Source organism: Sinocyclocheilus anshuiensis, unplaced genomic scaffold (assembly GCF_001515605.1).
Source record: "Sinocyclocheilus anshuiensis isolate Anshui unplaced genomic scaffold, SAMN03320099.WGS_v1.1 scaffold487, whole genome shotgun sequence".
In the NCBI taxonomy this organism is placed as follows: Eukaryota; Metazoa; Chordata; class Actinopteri; order Cypriniformes; family Cyprinidae; genus Sinocyclocheilus; species Sinocyclocheilus anshuiensis.
This window is the reverse complement of record NW_015548240.1, coordinates 259,528-278,514: the sequence shown is the minus strand read 5'-3', so window position 1 is coordinate 278,514 and position 18,987 is coordinate 259,528. Positions and strand designations below refer to the sequence as shown.

Genomic DNA, 18,987 nt, shown 5'->3' with positions numbered 1-18,987 from the left:
TCAAATAGAAAACAGTTATTTTAAATTGTAATAATATTTCACTAAATGACTGTTTTGATTGTATTTTTGATTAAATAACTGCAGCCTTTTAAAAGTTTACCTTTAAAAACTTTCCTGTTCACACGATTTTTTTGTTTGTTTTACAAACTACGTTAAACAGGCTGTATCATGTTGAACCTGGAGTATTCCTTCAACTACAATCAAATGAATCATTATATATTTCTTAAAATGAGATTTTTCACGCAAGGTTTTCTCATCTAAGCTAACACATATTTGTGTCTGCCTCTCTAGAGCTGAAGAGACATTACGTTCTAGTCTGCATCGAGTGGACATGGACACAGACTGACAGTATCCCTTCTGTGGGGTAAAAATCTCCCTGGATGCAGCATTGGATATGAATCCAATTTCCAAGCCGCTTGTCCAATGTAGGGTCGTGGGGGATTCAAACCAGACCTGGAAAAAAAACTTAGATGACCATCAACAACCTGAACCAAACAGGGCTTTCAAATGGCGCTCAGTCTTGCTTCAACACAATGCAGTTTGAACTGTTGTTTTCCTATTATGCCATAATGTCAACCTGAAGAGGAATCCTTCTTATTCAAACCAATCATGTTTTCAGTATTCAAGAAATCACAAATGGAATCCTTTTAATGTGAAGTGTGTAATTTCTGTGGTAAACAGTAGCAAGAAACTGTTTTAAACAACATACGAACACTCCCCCATCTGCCATTTCTCAGCTAGCACCACCCCTAAATCATGCCATTGGTTGAGCCAGTGCTATGTTGTGTCCTTTTGGGCCATTCAAACAGATTGCCGAAATTACACGCTGCACATTTAAATATTTGGTTTGCCATCCAAGATGTCAGAGAACCTCTGACTTAAGAAACATGACTGTTTCTCTGAAGACTGGCCGAGCTAAATGAAACACACACTTCTAATAGTTTATGCATTTTGTACTCTTGTGTCTGTGTATTTGTAAGACATTTAAGTGTGCTGTTATTTGCGGTTCTGTGTTGCTTCTCGTGGTTTATAAAGTACTTGTCACTGACAGTAAATGTAACGCTTTTAAAAACATCTGGGAGTGTTGATGCCTCTTTCAGATGTTTTCTTAAAGCCTGGCTTAAGATGCACAATCAACACTTGAAAAGTGTATCAAATTATATTATACTTTGTAATGTGTAATTACAGATGCAGCTGAGTTTTCTGGTGCTACAAGTGTTAATAACGGTGCATCCTTGTTCATATTCTGCACCTGAAGTGTCCAGAGAAGCAGCAATTGCATTAAAGCTGCAGTGTATAATTTTTGCACGTCACCAAGTAGTTGCAATGCTGCCTTCCATTTTGGTGGGCTCATCCCAGTGCCCTTATCCCTTCGAAGGGTTTACCCTCCAGAGTCAGTGCTTCGAAGGGATGACGGGTGTAGGGGACCAAAAAAAAAATTGTTCCTTGCAAACCACTTCTGCATCATTTTGCTAAGCAAATTAACGTGGCACCGTTGTCGCACAAAGAATCATGGAAGCAAAGTGTCCATCAGTTATACCCGTTGAAATCCTTCATTCTGAAGTGCCCTTCAGAGGTGGAGTTATCTTGTTTAGAACACAACATGAAAGTAATTTTCAAACATTTTCCCACACACTCCCTCATTTGTCATTGGTTGGACAAACACAGTCCCAAACTAATGTCATTGGCTGAGCCAATGCCACTATTGAGCATAGATGCTCAAATTAACAGCATTTTAATAGCTTCACTGTGTTTACAGTTTTTGGGGAATTAACCTACTTTTATTTATCTGGTTAAACTGAAAAAAAAAAAACAATTACACCGGCTTTAAACAGGAAAGAATATACTGATGATACACTGACACAACAGTACGTTTCTACAGGTAGCAAAACTAAATACATTTTATTGTATTCAGCTGCATATTAAATAAATATGTGGGAATTAAATAAGTGAACACGTGCATATTTGTACGATGTTTATTTGTAGGAAAATTGACTTCAAACTCAAAAAAACACAAACATCTTTATATTGTCTTCAACCAGTGTTTGACATTGGCAGTGCAAGGTTTACTGCAAAATAAATTCATAATAAAGTGAATGTTTTCTGTGATTAATGGATACTTTATATCATAGTCTATTTTAGTTGACCCATAATGTAATCTATACTATAACAATTCAATTAAAAACATCAAACAAGACGAACAGCACTATTTTAGCAACTGTGATGAATTATAAAACAACGTCTCTGACACTTTGGCAGTTAGTATGAGTGAAAGAGTGACTAATGGCTTTTCTCCAGACTTTCTGTAGGTTCAAAATAAAATAAAAGCCACATACAGTCATGTGGATACTTTTGAAATGTGTTTCTACGAGACACCTTTACCATCAAAACACACCAGACACAAACACATCTGGGTACCAGATTTTCCTGCCTGAAAAATTCTAGCTATAAACAATAAAACATAATCAGATATAATTTATATCTCCACTGAGATCATTTACCAATTATAATTAAATAATTTCAATAGTTTTACAATATTCACACACACACATAAAAACAACACAGCCACCAAACTTTAGGCTGAATAAATTAAACATAACATTTGCACACACCCTGATGCCTCTTTGTGTCTCTCCTCCATGGCTTTGACCAAGAAAATGGTAGCTAAGAGAGCTACAAATAAAATTTATTCATCATTGCAAGTCATTTTACACTGACTCCTAGAAACAATATTCTAACTAATATTCAAGCAAGTTCAATCACTCAGACAGCTCAGGGCTTCTAGTTAAACAATACAGGCCGACTCAAAGCCTATAGGGTTCAATTATGTCATTTATATGTCAAAAATAAATACATTTGTGTGAAAGAGTATTTCAATGTTTCAATGAATGTGCTGCTACATACTTTACAATTAAAAAATGAGTGCACCTTTGATGAGGAGTCCTTGCCGTTCTCTAAAAATACAAATATACATCATGAGGAAAGTTTTGGACTGCTTCAGAAAAAATCACTCTCCATGTGCAACAGTCCTCGGATCCAGGAACAAGATTTGATTGTTGCAGGACAATCTACTGAATCCCAAACACAAGGGCTTTCACTCAGATTAATCAGAGCTACAGGATCTGCTACAGGAGAGTAAACCGGGAGGCTTGGACTACGCCCCATTTCCTCTACTGAATGAGCTATGGCTGTGTGTTAGTGAAGGGTACGTGTAGTTCTCATGTGGGTGGGGGTCCGTTGGTATAGAGGAGCATGGGGTAAAAGGATCGGGCAAAGTTGTTGGAGAGAGTGCAGCTGTAGTCGTCCTCTGAGAGAGGCACCAGACAAGCCACAACCAGCAGCAGCAGGAAGAGGATGTGGAGGGGAAAAGCTGCTCGTAGGACACGATACAGGAACGGCCTCGCTGGGGACGAATCAGACTTGTCAGCCCTGCAGAAACACAGACAGTAATTGTTAGACAGTCTAAATTTTTTACGCTACTGCTAAAATGTTTGGGTTTAGTAATATTTTTTTAAATAAACATTCAGGAAGGATGCATTAAATTGGTCAAAAGTAACAGTAAATACTTACATTGTTACATTGTTTACTTTTTATTGATCAAAGAAGCCAACAATGTTTTTTTATATTAATAATAATAAATGTTTCTTGACCACTAAATTATATACATAATATATTTATATATATATATATAAATTATTTTTGAAAGATCATGTGACACTGAAAATTCAACTTTGCCATCACAGAAATAAAGTATGTTTTAAAATATATCACAATAGTACAAAACAATATTTTTAATTGTAATAATATTTAACATTATTACTTTTTTACTGTATCTTTGATCAGATAAATGTAGCTTTGGTGAGCATAACAGACTTTTTTTTTTTTCAAAAACATTATAAAATCTTACCAACCCCAAACTTAATATTTTTGTGGAAACTAAGGATCTTTGGTGAAAACAGTTTTTTTTTATTAATAAAAAATATTTTGTAACATTAATATTGTCTTTACTATAAATTTTGATCAATTTAAGGCATCCTTGGTGATTAAAAGTATTAATCTTAAAAAAAAAAAAAAATCTTACTGAGCCCAAACTTTTGAACCTTTAACCTAAAACGAGGATGTTGCTTAAAAAAAATCAATATGTTATTTATCAGCTATGCATAATTCAATGCGAGTTATTTCTTAACTTTGTGGCTTGTGAAGGTCAGCATAAAGTACATGTTGAATCTTTCGAGAGGTGAAAGTGGAGCAGATGTGTGAAAGTGAGAAGAACTAGAGGGTGTGAGGAGAGTACTAGAAGAAATCCACTTCAGCAAGGTCATACAAGATCGCAAAATCTCACAACTGAACACAGATGCATAGTAATACTATCAGTGTGTACCTGACACTCGCAGGAGATCCCCGTGTAACAGCCTGAACTCCTGCGGCTTCCTAGAGAGATCAGAGAAATGACTCAGTGTTTGTTATACCATCAAGTAATCATGATAAACACAGACTAGAGATTCTTAGAAAACCCTCATTTACTGTTACTTTCAAAACCAAACTCCCCAAGAGCAGCGTTAGAAGACAAAATCTATATTATGAAGTCAGAGCTTTGTAATTTCCAGTCTGAACAGGGTGTTAATGCAGAGAGTGTTTCTGTACCTGCTGTTGTGTTGATGCTGTCCTGCCTACATTTGGATCAGCTGAGTCCTGCAATAGAACATAAAGGATCAAAACATCAGTGCGTGAGAGTGAAACCCGCCTGGCCTGCAGAGAAAGCTTGTGCTTGTGTGTGTGAGACTGGATGAAACGTACCAGTCTGCTTTGAAGCGTGTGTAGATCGTGTGCAATCTGTCTGATCAACAGTCGTAACTTGTTGCTGATGACGTGAACCTTCTCTTTGGCCTCCAGAGTGTCTTCTCCCTGGTCCTGTAGCAGGATCTGTGAGGAGATCTCCTGCAGGCAGTGCACCTCCCTCTCACGAGACTGTAAGTCCTGCTGAACAGCCTGTTATGCACAGATAACAACAACCCACATATTAAGATATGAAGAAATGTTGTCCCACAATTAATCGTTTTTTCATCACATTTTTGTGGGGGCATTATTATGTATTGTACAATAACAGCACACAAGCACACTATTCTACCTTGAGCGTGTCTCGATGCTCTTGCAGGATGTTAAGGTCTGTGTTTTGGTCATGGATGTTGACCATGTAGCGCTGGCTTTCTGCTTTAGCTAACCACAGCAGCAGAGAGTGAAGAGTCTCGTGAAACTCCTGTGAAAAAGAAAATGGAATAAACAGATGAGTCTGTGTTTCTCACAGGTCATCTTTACAAAAGCCCTAAAGGAAGTTACAGGAAAAAATAGCACATAATTTGCCCCCAAAGCTGGCTTTTAAAAAAATTAAATGATAATGACATTTTAATTACATTTGATACAAGTCTGTCACGGTATGCTGTAGCTTTAAGAACAACGTGTACCCCAGCATTTCTAAAACCTTTTTCAACAAACTTGTTGAAAACTTATGTTTGTATCCTGAGATAAAATCTCACCAACACAAAAAGTAACAAGTGCAAGTGTGTGAAGGCACAGAGACATGAGCTTACTAAAAGCATCTTGTGTTGCAGTTGCAAAACAAAACAAAAAACACTCATGGTACTTTGCTGTAGTGTCTTAACTCTGGGATCAGTGTCACTTTTCGAGCTTGTTTTTCCTTACCTGGCACTCCATGAGTGCTTGATGCAGTCGGTGTTCCCAGCTGTCTAGGGCCGCACAGGCCTGTGTCCATTTCTGATTGGCTGCCTGCAGATTCTCACGCAGTTCGTGTAGTTCGGCGCTGTCTCCGTGCTGGAAGCCCCGACCACTGAGATTAACACCAATCATCACTGATTTGTAGCCGTTAAAAGTCCTCTGCATGTCCTTATGAAAAACAAAATGAGAAAATGAACCTATAAGGTATATGCCTAAATAATACACATTACCATTCAAATGTTTGCTCACCAAAGCTGCATTTATTTGACTAAAAATACAGTAAAAACAATAATATTGTGAAAAATTATTGCAATAAAAAAAATCAGTTTTTTATTTTAATATATTTTACAAGGTAATTTATTTAGGTGATGTCAAAGCTGAATTTACAACAGCCATTACTCCAGTCTTCAGTGTCACATGATCCGTCAGAAATCATTCTAATATACTGATTTGATGCTCAAAAAAAAACAAACATTTTTATATTCATATTATTATAAATATTGAAAACAGTTGTGCTGCTTAATATTTTTGTGGATACCATGATACATTTTTTCAGGATTCTTTGATGAACAGAAAGTTCAAAAGAACAACATTTATTTGAAAAAGAAATCATTATAGAAGTATATACAGTGCTGTTCAAAAATGTGTGATAAGTAAGATTTTTAATGTTGCTTAAGTCTATTCTGCTCACTAAGGCTGCGTTTATTTGATCAAAAATACAGAAAAAAACAGTAAAATTGTGAAATTATAACAATTTAAATGAACTGTTTTCTATTTTAATATACTTAAAAAAATTATTTATTCCTGTGATGCAAAGCTGAATTTTCATCATCACTACTCCAGTCTTCAGTGTCACATGATCCTTCAGAAATCATTCCAATCTAATATGCTGATTTATTATCGATGTTGGAAACAGTTGTGTTGCTTAATATTTTTTGGAACCTGTGATGCTTTTTTATTTCTGTGATCAGGTTTGCATCACAGGAATAAATTATATTTTACAAAATATTCACATTGAAAACAGAGAAATGTAAAATTGCAATAATATTTCACAATATTGCTGTTTTTTCTGTATTTTTGACCAAATAAATGCAGCACTTATGAGCAGAAGAAACTTCTTTTAAAAACATTAAAAATAGTACTGATCCCAAACTTTTGAACGGCAGTGTATATTTAAAATATATAAATATAAATTATTAATAAAAATGCACTCTCTCAAGTGCATTGTTTTATAAACTTTGTTTGTGTCCGATCCTATCACTCTCTAAATGTCTCTGCAAGTAAGTACCTTTAGTTTGTGGATATTGCTCTCCATGTCTCTGATGGTGATTTTTGGCTCTAGAGTTTGAAGCTTCTCTAGCTCAGGCATCACAGTGTCCAGCCATGCCATGACATCAGTGAGGTCAGAGTTGAGTTTGTGCCACTGCTGAAGATCCTGTGGCACGCTGCATGACTGAACCTGCAGGAGCTCCCATCGCTCGATCACACCTGACGCCACAGATCAGAGGGCAAAGGTCAGATATGACTGAAACTCAACTCATGTATGAACATTTCTGTAAAAGTATTACAAATAGCAATACCCGTCTTATCAGCTGCAGAGAGTGCCGTCAAACCATGATCGTCCAGTTGTTCTTCCTCGCACAGAATCAGTTTCACTCGCTTTATACTGTCTATACTACCAGCACACTCAAACATGAGTTTATCCTGGAGAGAAAGAGGAAATACAACACAAAATGTGTTTATATGTGTGCGCCAATATTAATGTGTGTTATTGAGTGTGATGCATGTGTGAGGACTCACATAGGCCTGTGGGTGGTACTGAGCGCTGGTGTCAGTGGGTGAAGATGTGAGACTGCGTATGATTTCTCTGTTTGCTCGCTTCCTGTCTGGCGCATCAGAAGAGTGCCACGGCTCCACCACTGACCTTCCCCCTAAGCGAGAGACAGAGAGAGATATTTTAACTCCTTATATCACTTAAAACAAGCATGCAGGAAGTCATCACTCAGTTGCACAACAAAAAAACAATAAAGATGCAATTGGTTGCAAAACTGACGTGCATTATGAAAAACATCTGTTTGAACATGTACTGCGACATATGCAGGAGAAGATTCTTGGCAAACATAAAAACAAGCATCAAGGGATTTCAAGAACACGGGCACCTGCTTGAGAGAGGAAGTTGTTAAGCAGTCAGGCAGTGACTATAAGGCATAAAATATCTATTATATTTAGAGATGAATGAAGGAAACATATACTAAAGCACGCATGTAATGTGCAGTGACAGTGCTGACAGCATGCAGCAGGCTGATGCCTACCGGGCACAGCCTTCAGAGCTTTAGATGTAGCTTTAATAAATGACTGAGAGCTCTCAGTGACTTCTACATCTGCAACAGAAGAGTGGCAGACAGACAGTGATCTAGAGACAAAATAATCTAGACTAATAGAGAGTAATTTAACAGACAGAGATCTAGATACAGTATAACAGGGAGGCAGAAAACAAGAAGATGTACAGCAGATACACTACTAGAGCATTGAATAACAGCTCTAGTTACACCAATCTAATTCATCATATGGATCATTCGATAATTGGGGTACATTTCACAGCAATGAAAAATGCAAAAACAACATGCTTTCTCAACAAAAAGACTATTGGTTTCTTCATATATTTCATCAGTGCAACATATGCTACTTGCCAAGCTTAATCATTAAAACGCCATTTTAAAATAACACTGAAAAGAGATTTTTCAAAGTTACAGATAAAAATTATTGGAGTTTTTCAAGAAAATACTATTTCAGTTTTTCTATACTTAAAAATTGCACATTTCCTGTAATTCAGTGTGTTATTGTCCATTTCTTTGTAATTGTTTATCAAATTTACTGATAAACTGATACTGCATTTGGTGTTTTTTAACTATATCAGCCATTTCTTAGTTGCAGGTGGTTATACAGTTAGTAACATAGTTGACAGAAAGCTGTGGAAATAAATACTGCAGAAACAAATAATTTTTTAGAAATTTTCAAGAAAATACTATTTCAGTTTTTCTATACTTAAAAATTGCACATTTCCTGTAATTCAGTGTGTTATTGTCCATTTCTTTGTAATTGTTTATCAAATTTACTGATAAACTGATACTGCATTTGGTGTTTTTTAACTATATCAGCCATTTCTTAGTTGCAGGTGGTTGTAGTTAGTAACATAGTTGACAGAAAGTTGTGGAAATAAATACTGCAGAAACAAATAATTTTTTAGAAATTCATTTAATATGATATTGATTTTTGATATTTATATTATATTTGATGATAATATTCAATTTTTTTGAATAATTACTTTGAACTCAAAACCCAATGACAAAAAAATGGACACTGCAAAAACGGTAATTTAAGGGACATCAAGGTAATTTCAATTAATAAAATATTATTTTTGTCAAGAAAATTGTTATGATCATCAATGGACATGAAATGTACCCTAAATTGTAGAATGACTCATATAATAGATAAAGAGATCTTGATACAGCATTACAGATTACTAGTGCATCTATATACACTAATACAGCACTGGATAGTATACAAGGACATCTAAAACACTCAAATAGAGAATCCAATAACAGACAGAGATCTAGATTCTCTTTAAACAAGCAGCAAAAATAGCTCGACATTTACCTAAAAGTGCAGTAGATAGCAGATAAAGAGATCAACAGAGCGGCAGATTACAGACAGTGATAGATATACTCTAACAGAGTTAGACTCTAACTATCTGGGCACTCTAACAGAGTGTCATGTAAGAGACAAAGAAATCTAGAAAGACCCTAATAGTGCAACATATAGCAAAAACAGAGATCTAGAAACTCTAACAGAGCGTCCTATAACAGACAGACAGATCTAGATACACTTTAATAGAACTGCAGAGACTAGTCTTTAAAGAGTTACCTGATAGGGCGCTGTAGAACGTCAACTCCTCATCATCCTCTGGAGATGAAGATCCACCCACATCTACGGTGTGGTCCCACTCCAGTGGGATTGAATCCACACTGACGGGGGTCTCACGCCCTGAGCGCTCTAGAGCAGGTGGTATCAGCTGGGACACGGCCTGGCGTACTGTTAGAGAAACATCAGAACTCATCGCAGCCTCCTCTTCCTCCTCCCTCTCCCACACCCCACTGAAATCAGCCGAGCCCTCTGGATCTGTGTCTCTGTCTGAGAACTCTCGGTCCTCCTCACGCACCTATGAGAAGAAAAAAGTGGGAAGGGTTAAAGTCAGTACTCAGTCATGAGAGTATCGTTCAGTGTTTGTGAGATGAGTCGTTTCAAACTGACTGGGCGTCTGCTGATAAGACGGTGGTGGAATCGGGCGACTCTGCCAAATACTTCCTGGCAGTATGAGTGCAGCTCCTCTAGTTCATCTTCAATGAGTACGGCGTCCAGTGGAGCACTCTTCTGGATCAGGTTCTCTCCAAATACAATCAGAGCATCGATCTTATCTGTGTTTAGAGTGATCTCCTGCTGAAATGCCTGCAGGAAGTCAAATCACAAATTATTTTCCATTCTGATTGTGTAACCAGACTTTTATACATAAAATCAGAGTGTACCGTACGTTTAGTTGACGCATCTTTTCATGGATATCGCTCTCCGAAAAATGCTCCACATTGGTGAGCTGAAGGTCCATTTCAGTCAGCCAGACCAGAATCCCCTCCCGTGTTCCTTCAAAGTCTTCACGTTGAGACGTGAAGTGCTGCACAGAGGAGAAGCATTTAGAGTTCAGAAACATTTGAGAAAATTGAGGTTTGCCCAAAAAAGGTACACTTTGTTGTCATGGAAACGAAGAATTGAAGGTCAGAGATGCAATTAATTTTAACATTTTCTCAGGTTTTTAGGTTTATTAGGTGCCATTTCCAAACCAGTCAGTATTTGAGAATTGAATATATAATAAAAAGTACTGTTCAAAACTATAGGGTTGGTAATATTTTTTTATGTTTTAAAAGAAGTTTCTTATGCTCACCAAGGCTGCATGTATTTGATTAAAAACACATTAAAAACACAGTAAAAACTGTAATGTTGTGAAATATTATTACAATTTAAAATAACTATTTTCTATTTTAATTTATTTAAATTTATTTCTGTGATGGCAAAGCTAAACTTTCAGTCTTCGGTGTCACATGATCCTTCAGAAATCATTGTAATATGCTGATTTGCTGCTCAAGAAACATTTCTTATTGATATAAACAGTTGTGCTGCTTGATATTTTAATTTAAACTTTCATACATATTTTCAGGATTCTTTAATGAATAGAAAGTAAAAAAAACAGCATTTATTTGAAATAGAAATCTTTTGTAACATTACAAATGTTGTATTGTGACTAAAAGAAAATAAATTCAATAATGCAGTTATATACACTTAATGGTAAAGATGAATAAGCTTTAGTGTCTCTCTTTACTTATACTCACCCTATAAAGCATTGGCGCTTAGAGAAATCTACCTCAAAACGCATTGTGCGCTTTAAACATATATATTAGTTATTGTGGTTTTGTTAATGAATGCACCGACTACCTGATGCTCTGCTAGTTTGCGCTGTATCTCATCACTGTGGCAGATGCTGTAAATGATGGGTTTGGCCAGTTCACCCTCAACGCGGGAAAGCCAGGTACGGAGATTACTCATGTTCTTATCCAGCTGCTGCACTGTCACCAGCGTCTCCTTCAGCTTCCTCACCCTGAAATACAATCAGTCAGTCTTTCAATACCTTAATTGTAAGAGGAGACAGTGTAAGAGGAGACAGGAAGCAGTAAGAGGGGAGACAGGAACAGAATTGGGAAAAGACCTTAAGCTGGGACTCGAACTCGAGTCTTTTGTGTATCACAACTTTTGTCTATCACATTGTGTGTATCACTTAACAGCAGTTAAGAGTTTTGATTGGTTGGACATTTGCTTTCCTGTAAAACGGTAGTCAGTCACAGTCATCATTTCTTCTATAGAGTGCAACAGTGTCTGTCCACTTTTTTAGTCCAGGACACGTCCTGGGAAAATGGCACGTATGGTCACCCTAGTTTATAAGTTATCGCAAAAAAATTCCTATGGAGACAATGAATGGGATTTTTACTTTAGAAACCTATAAGATATGGATATAGAAATGGATTCTTGCAGTGAGTTTTGTTCTGTGTGGTGCATGAGGAACAGTTCACATAACAAGCAAACATTCCTTGACCTAGTGTCATTCCTATAGCTAGCCTGCCAGCTGAGGTTTACAAAGACACAATGCAGGACAAAAGGCTTTTTATTAGGTTTGAGTGTGCAGTGACCCACGTCTGGTCCTTCTGTCGCAATCTATTCAACCCAGACCAGAACACTCAGTGTTAGGACTATCTGAGCATGTAGACAGCTTTCACGTCACTCTAAGAGTGACGTCATGTGACTAAGAGGATGGGGGCATTCCTTCACAGTCATGTGACATTTCCAATGGAGGTCCGATCAAAACAAACCGGAGTGCTGATGTGGAAGAAGTGACATCACACAGCATTGAAGCATTTGCTGTGCCTATCAGAGGGTTTATTCTTACTGTGACAAACATAAGCATTATTTGCATTTATCACACGCAAAATGGGAAAATACACCTAAAATAACAGATGCATGAAGTCAATATTTGGTGCAATGAAATAAGGTAATGAGACAAGATGTACTCTGTATCACATCAATATAAACATAAAAGCCTTAAAAGATGACAAGATTTAGAAAGATATACTCTTTAAATAAAGCATTAGTAATTGCATAATTCCAAATGCATGCATCTAGGATGTTCTTTACAGCCTGATTTTGGTGCATATCTGTTTAGAATTGAGAACATGCACCATCTGCACATCACCAGCATGCACATCCTCCCTAGAAACAAGTGTGTTTCCATGCAAAGCAGAATCTGATCAGTCCTGCACTGAAGCTAGTGTTAGCCACAGAACACACACTGACAAAAGCACTGCCCATCCCCCTCTCACAAAACATGCATGCTTACACGAAAGCCCTGTGTGTGTGCAATTAGCAAACACTTACTCGTAGACTGGTGAGGCTCCATGGCTCTTTCGTGTTAGCGTTAGCATATCTGTCTTAATGGCTGTGGCTGATCTCACACAAGCTCGTCTCACAGACAGTGAACTGCTGTATACATTACTCCCATATGGAAGCAGATTAGACTCAATAATAATTCACGCAAAAGACACGACGCACACATGCATATCCCAATTCACATGCATGAAATATTTGACAAATATGCATGACAATATTTTGTGCACGTGAATTGGTTTTTGTGAATATATATATTTTTTTCGTGCACGTGAATTGGGTTTCATGCATGTGAATTGGGATACACATGTGTGCATCGTGTCTTTTGCGTGAATTATTATTGAGTCTAATCTGTTTCCATACTCCCACCCTCCTGTCCCTCTCTCATATTCAACCCCCCTCTCTCTCCCTCTCACTGAATGACCAAGAGATCACATTTACAGTGGAGATGGTGAGGATACTCCATGTTCCCATCACTTTCTTCAACTGCATTACAAATAGGCTACAGCCAGTAGTTTTAAATATTTAGGAACATTTATAGACTGTCATATCACAAACATCATTTTGGCATGAGCAAGTATTTTAGAGATGTGTTACAGGAATCTTGTGGAGAGTGTTATGCATTTTATTATGACAATCTGATACAGAAATCAAATCTGAATATTAAATGTAAAGCACAATTGTCTTGAGTCGTTAATGTAGCAAGCGTGATTGCAGACAGCGTTGGGGGTTACACATTACAAGTAATGCGATTTACATACAAGTAAAGTAACGCATAAAATTTACAAGAAAATATCTGAGTTACTTTTCCAAATAAGTAATGCAAGTAACTTTGTTTTCCCATCTATTCACTCACATCTCTCCTGTCCCCCATGTTGAGAGAAATTGGGAGTGAGAAACAAAGGCAGAGGCACTTCCTTTAGCCTGAGGCTTAGTAATTTCACTTTTGATGTGAAAGGGCCTTTACAGTTGCCAAAAAAATAACTTTTGGGGTTTTTGTTATTAAAAATAAACAATTAAGCCCATCCCAGGTGACAAAAAGGAATGCAAAAGTAACGTAAAGCATTACTTTCCACAAAAAGTAACCAAGTAACACAATTTGAGTTACTTTTTTATGCAATATTGTAATGCATAACTTCCCCTAACACTGATTGTAGGTAACACACAAAGGCAACCAAATCCTATTTATGTATCAAAAGTTAAACAAAAAGAATTCATCTTATCCCTTACATTCTCAATTTCAGTAGTTAACTTTAAGGACTGGTTGTATTAATTAATCAATTGAAACCAGCTAAAAAACAAACAAACAAACAAACAAATATAAATACGTAGAGGACCAGAAACATTAAGCTATTTCTGTGAAAAACTCTAGCATCATTTATTTGTTGTATGTGGCATTATGGGTGTACAGGGCGAGCCTGAATGTGCAAAACTAGCGTCGGGCAAACAGGTAGTAATTACCTGAGCAGGTTAGACAGCATCAGGTACTTTTGAAAGTCATTTTCTTTCACATATGAGATTGTTGCCTAACCACAGTTAAGAAAACAGTAAAATACATCAAAAGTATGTTTGTCTTTGTGTGAGTTCATAAGAGTTCAAACAGGGACGTCTACATGTGTTGTAGTCCTCTGTGGTCTGAGATTATGTTCCATGGGCCAAAACTAATTAAATCCAAACCTATCCTGAACAGATTATTAATCCCAGAAGAACACTGTGCCATTCTCTAAGCAACAGGTGGGGGAACTTCACTAATGATCAAGGCAACTTAAAAGAACACATAGAAACAAAACATAGAAACATCTTCAACACAGAACACTCTAGCTACACTAGCAACCACCTAGGAACATGCTAAAAACCCACTCAGAACAACTGCATACAGTAGCAGTAACAATTCCAAGAAGTAAAAGTGCACTTCAAATACCCAGACGATGCACTTAACTGAAAAAAAAAAAAAAAAAGAAGTGTGGAATGTTGGACACTTCACACACTCAACAGCTTTCCTTACATAGTAGAAAGACAGAGACTGTCAGAATCTAATGCTGGATGACAAAATAACATCAAATTCATACACTAGATAGACAATGCAGGGTATAAGTGTGTAGCATATAATGCATCATTTGGGACATGTCTTGCATCTTCCAACATGTTTTGGACAGACAAGTACCACTCATATTAAAATCGAGTTAATTTGTAGTAATTGTTTCAGGTTCAAATTTCTCTGGCATGCTTAATTTCAAGCACTTCAGCTAAATGAGTTAAATAAAGATAAATCTGGGCCACAGGGAACCACGTTGGTGGGCCTCATATAGGAAGAGCTGCTTGTCAAAATCTTTCAGTCTTTAGAAGAGAGTAATTCACGGGTGTTGGGAAGATTCAGAGCACACTTCAGCTCTCTTTAATTCAATCGTCCCACTTCACGGTTAGTCAGTATTCGATATCCATTCAGGATGATAGTCATGGTGTATAAAGATTGTTAAAACGTGGAATCTTATTTGTGAGGAGACCAAAAAAAAAAAAAAACGCACACACACAAACAGGCAATGCTGTCACACACCCTAAAATAAGCTTATGGCCATAGAAACACTTCCAGCTACAGGTGTCTAAACTTCTGAGTGGAAACAGGAAAACAAATTTCCTCATACAAACCACCCACAAAAGAGTCCTTAAAACAGGGAGTAGAGTTTTAATGACCTTTCCTGAATAGGAATCTTCAAGATTGCTTATGAGTGTGTTCAGCGGGGGTGTTTTCAACATAACATCTGTCCCATGTTGGTCCTTTGTCCAGCAACAGTGAGCAGGGTTTTGTAAGACACCAAGGGTTCAATAATACAATGGCTGCCATCACTCAGCGAATAGCAGAAGAGCAGAAGGACAGAGCTTTGACGCTGATTGGCCGAGGGACACAATAAATGTAGACAGAATACTTATGGGACAGCGAGTGGACACAAAGCCCCGCGCTAGCAGACAGCAGCTGCCGCGTGTGCAGATGCTGTGAGGGTGTACTCTGCTGTGATTTTAGCTGACAAAAGAGTCGGACGTGTCTGTGTCAACTTCTGTAATCCTGCTTAGAGACTTGTCTCAATCACACATTCCCATTTGCAAGTTTGTGTGAGTGACACACACAAATATATACACATAAACTGCCATTCAAAAGTTTAGGGGCAGTACATTTTTTAATGGTTTTGAAAGAAGTTTCTAATGCTCACCAAAGCTGCATTTATAAGTTAAAGTAAAAACAGTAATATTGTAGAATATTATTACAATTTAAAATTATTTCTTCTAATTAAAATAGTTTATATTTTAATGTAATATAAATGTAATTTATTCTTGTGATGGCAAAGCCAAATTTTCAGCAGCCATTACTCCTGTCTTCAGTGTCACGTGATCCTTCAGAAATCAATCTAATATGCTGAGAAAATTTCTTATTATTATCAGTGTTGAAAAAAATGATGTTGCTTTTTTCAGGATGAATAGAAAGTTCAAAAGAACAGCATTTATTTGATATTGTAATATTATCAATCTTAGTGACCCCAAACTTTGTAAATAACTTTGACAGGCGTAAAGCTCCAGCTCAAGGTGAGAGCCGACAAACAGGCAGATCTCGTGCCTGGTTACCTACTGATCCACAACGCTATTTTTAGTGTCTACATGCACCTGCACAGCCAGTGTTAGCTCTAAAACCTTGACATTAGTGGCACAGAGCCAGAGTTAACATTCAAACCGCTTATAGACATTCAGGAATCTGCTCGGCTGGGAACTATGATAGAAATGTTTGTAGCAAGGCAATATTTGTCTGCCCGCCTGTTTGCAAACCGGATTAAAACAAGCAAGCATGCTACTAACACAATAACGCTGCCAGTTTTTAAGGGAAGAGGAAGCTGCAGGTAAAGAGTGCAACAGGCCACCGGCTTCTTCCCCTTATAACCTCCAAACCCTCTCCTAAGAGGCTTGTTTAAGCAACACAATTACATTAAATTACATTCCACCAGCTGATCTGCTTACTGTCACAGTGTTCCAGCTGTATTTTGAATTTTGAAGATCTTTACTGACATTGATGGTTCCAAGAAGAACTTTCAAAATCCATGGAAATTTCCACTACACAAAAGGTTCTTTAGATTATTGAAATGTGCCTTTTGTTAAGAAAATAATGTTTCTTTTAATGTTTCTTAACAAAAAATCAATATAGATGCATTGAATGTACTTTATGATGATCCCAGAGATCCAGAACCGAAGACCAGAGAAAATGCAGAAAAGAAAAGCAGACTTGGAGACAAGAAGTCAACAAGCTGGCCAGCAATGTATCATGAAGCTACAGCTACCATCTGTCTAATCAAAGAGCTGTCAATCAAATGAAGAGCAGGACAAACCAACCCCCTCCATACGCTTCATCCACCCTGATACCGCCCATCTAGACTGACGCCACGTGTATGTCTACATTTCAATCTCTCTCTCTTGCAGTTTCTGACTCAGTGGAGCTAATGTTTATGCTGCATTGAATGTGACAAACTGCACTTCCTGTCTGTTAAATAAAGTGTGACTGAGATGAATTGGATCAATGTCAGATTAACATCACTGTGCTTTACAAAGTACTTTGAAAGCAGTTCATATCCCATGACACAAGTGCTTTTAAAAAGCCAAAGTTCTCAAGTTACTTGTGCATCACAGTTTTATGGTCACATTCTAGCAGTATTTATAGTAAAGGAGTGTTATGTACTGCATCTGATTTGGTGTATTTCAGCGTGACCATGCTCAGGGTCTTACCTGGCCTCGATGTGATCAAACAGATGCTGCCAGCGGTCATTGATGTCCTTGATCTTGTCATTGATGTCTGTTTCTTTGGTTTTGTTGCTAGCAGTGATGAGTTGTTCTCCCAGCTGTTTCAGATGTGTCTTATTCTCACTAAAGAGGTTGATCTCCTCCATACAATCCTGAAGAGAGTCAATATTTGAGTGTAAGTGGGCGAGGAAAGTAATAATGATTAATATTTTGAGAGTCATACTCTTGTTGTTTGTTTGCTTACAAACATTAAGTGAAACAGGAAATTTAGCAAGAAAATGAAAGCAAATAAATGTGGAATAAATATTCGTTTTGCTATTTAGATTTAGCAAAATACAGTGAAATGCTGGATCAGACAGTACAGTGTATCTGAGGTGGTTTATGCTGGGTGATCGAAGAGCTTTGTCTCACCTTCTTGAGTTTCTCCACCATTTCCTCAATGCTCAGCTCAGCACTGTGTGCCACATTGTTTTCCATCTGTGTCAGCCATTCACACAGCTCCCGATTCTTCTCATTGAAAATGATCCAGGCATTCAGTCGATCAGCAATCTCCTGCTTACGAAGTGACACCTACAGAGAGAGAGAGAGACAAAAAATACATAAGATATATGACAGCAGTTCAGCTCACACAGAAAGGGAATCTCACGAAACCTGTCAAAAAGATGTGCAGACCATATTTCTCACTAAAATCAAAAGAAAAACATAATAAATATGTTTTTCGCATTTTGGCAATTAAGAATAGACAATTCTGAGTACCATAATTTTGTAAATAAAAAAATAATAAAAATTAAATAAATAAATAATAAATAGTAGTAAATAAACAGTATTAATTATGAAACTATTGTTGTACTGCCTTTATACTGATTTTAAAAACAATTACAGCAATTGTTACTGCATTAAATCTAATGAATCAACACTGAGAATACATGGAATTACAATTATATATATATACAGGTGCATCTCAATAAATTATTTATTTAATACATGAGTTTCACAATTTGAGTTGAATTACTGAAATAAATGAACTTTTCCACGACATTCTAATTTATTGAGATGCACCTGTATATATAGTTAAATGTGATCTTACAGTATGATATAGATATGTTTTTGTGACACCTGAACACAATCAATTAATAAAATTAGTCTCAAATTATGTGAACTCAGAATTTAACTTAATAAATTAAATTTAAAGAGACTCATAATATACACAGGCTCATAATGGGGAAAATAAAAACATGAATTCTCTTCTCTTTTCAAGTTTATGGCAAGGCTGGGTAATCCAGTTTTGTTACAAAGGACCCATATATGTGTTTAAAGATCTCTAGCCAAAACATCTTTATGAACCTTGTCACTAGAAAGTTTTAAAATCCTGAAAACTCAACAGCTGCCACATGTGGACTTCACCGTTACCAGGCAACACCTCCACACCCCCCGCCC

The 18,987-nt window shown here is 37.0% G+C and overlaps 2 protein-coding genes across 2 annotated transcripts in view; one reads left to right on the top strand and one right to left on the bottom strand.

Moving 5' to 3' along the window:
• The window catches only part of esr2b (estrogen receptor 2b), a 30,136-nt gene extending 27,824 nt beyond the window's left edge, over nucleotides 1–2,312 (top strand). The window contains 1 exon segment of the mRNA XM_016442265.1: nucleotides 292–2,312. Within this exon segment, the coding sequence (XP_016297751.1) occupies nucleotides 292–346 (55 nt within the window). The 3' untranslated portion in view covers nucleotides 347–2,312.
• The window catches only part of syne2b (spectrin repeat containing, nuclear envelope 2b), a 93,080-nt gene continuing 75,881 nt past the window's right edge, over nucleotides 1,789–18,987 (bottom strand). The window contains exons 111-126 of the mRNA XM_016442222.1: nucleotides 17,962–18,120; nucleotides 17,536–17,702; nucleotides 11,275–11,437; nucleotides 10,322–10,459; nucleotides 10,045–10,239; nucleotides 9,658–9,952; nucleotides 8,046–8,114; nucleotides 7,534–7,664; nucleotides 7,314–7,437; nucleotides 7,022–7,221; nucleotides 5,701–5,901; nucleotides 5,129–5,257; nucleotides 4,798–4,989; nucleotides 4,645–4,692; nucleotides 4,382–4,431; nucleotides 1,789–3,429 (exon numbers count right to left, since the gene is read on the bottom strand). Of these exons, the coding sequence (XP_016297708.1) occupies nucleotides 3,219–3,429; nucleotides 4,382–4,431; nucleotides 4,645–4,692; nucleotides 4,798–4,989; nucleotides 5,129–5,257; nucleotides 5,701–5,901; nucleotides 7,022–7,221; nucleotides 7,314–7,437; nucleotides 7,534–7,664; nucleotides 8,046–8,114; nucleotides 9,658–9,952; nucleotides 10,045–10,239; nucleotides 10,322–10,459; nucleotides 11,275–11,437; nucleotides 17,536–17,702; nucleotides 17,962–18,120 (2,472 nt within the window). The 3' untranslated portion in view covers nucleotides 1,789–3,218. The remainder of the gene's footprint in view (nucleotides 3,430–4,381; nucleotides 4,432–4,644; nucleotides 4,693–4,797; nucleotides 4,990–5,128; nucleotides 5,258–5,700; nucleotides 5,902–7,021; nucleotides 7,222–7,313; nucleotides 7,438–7,533; nucleotides 7,665–8,045; nucleotides 8,115–9,657; nucleotides 9,953–10,044; nucleotides 10,240–10,321; nucleotides 10,460–11,274; nucleotides 11,438–17,535; nucleotides 17,703–17,961; nucleotides 18,121–18,987) is intronic.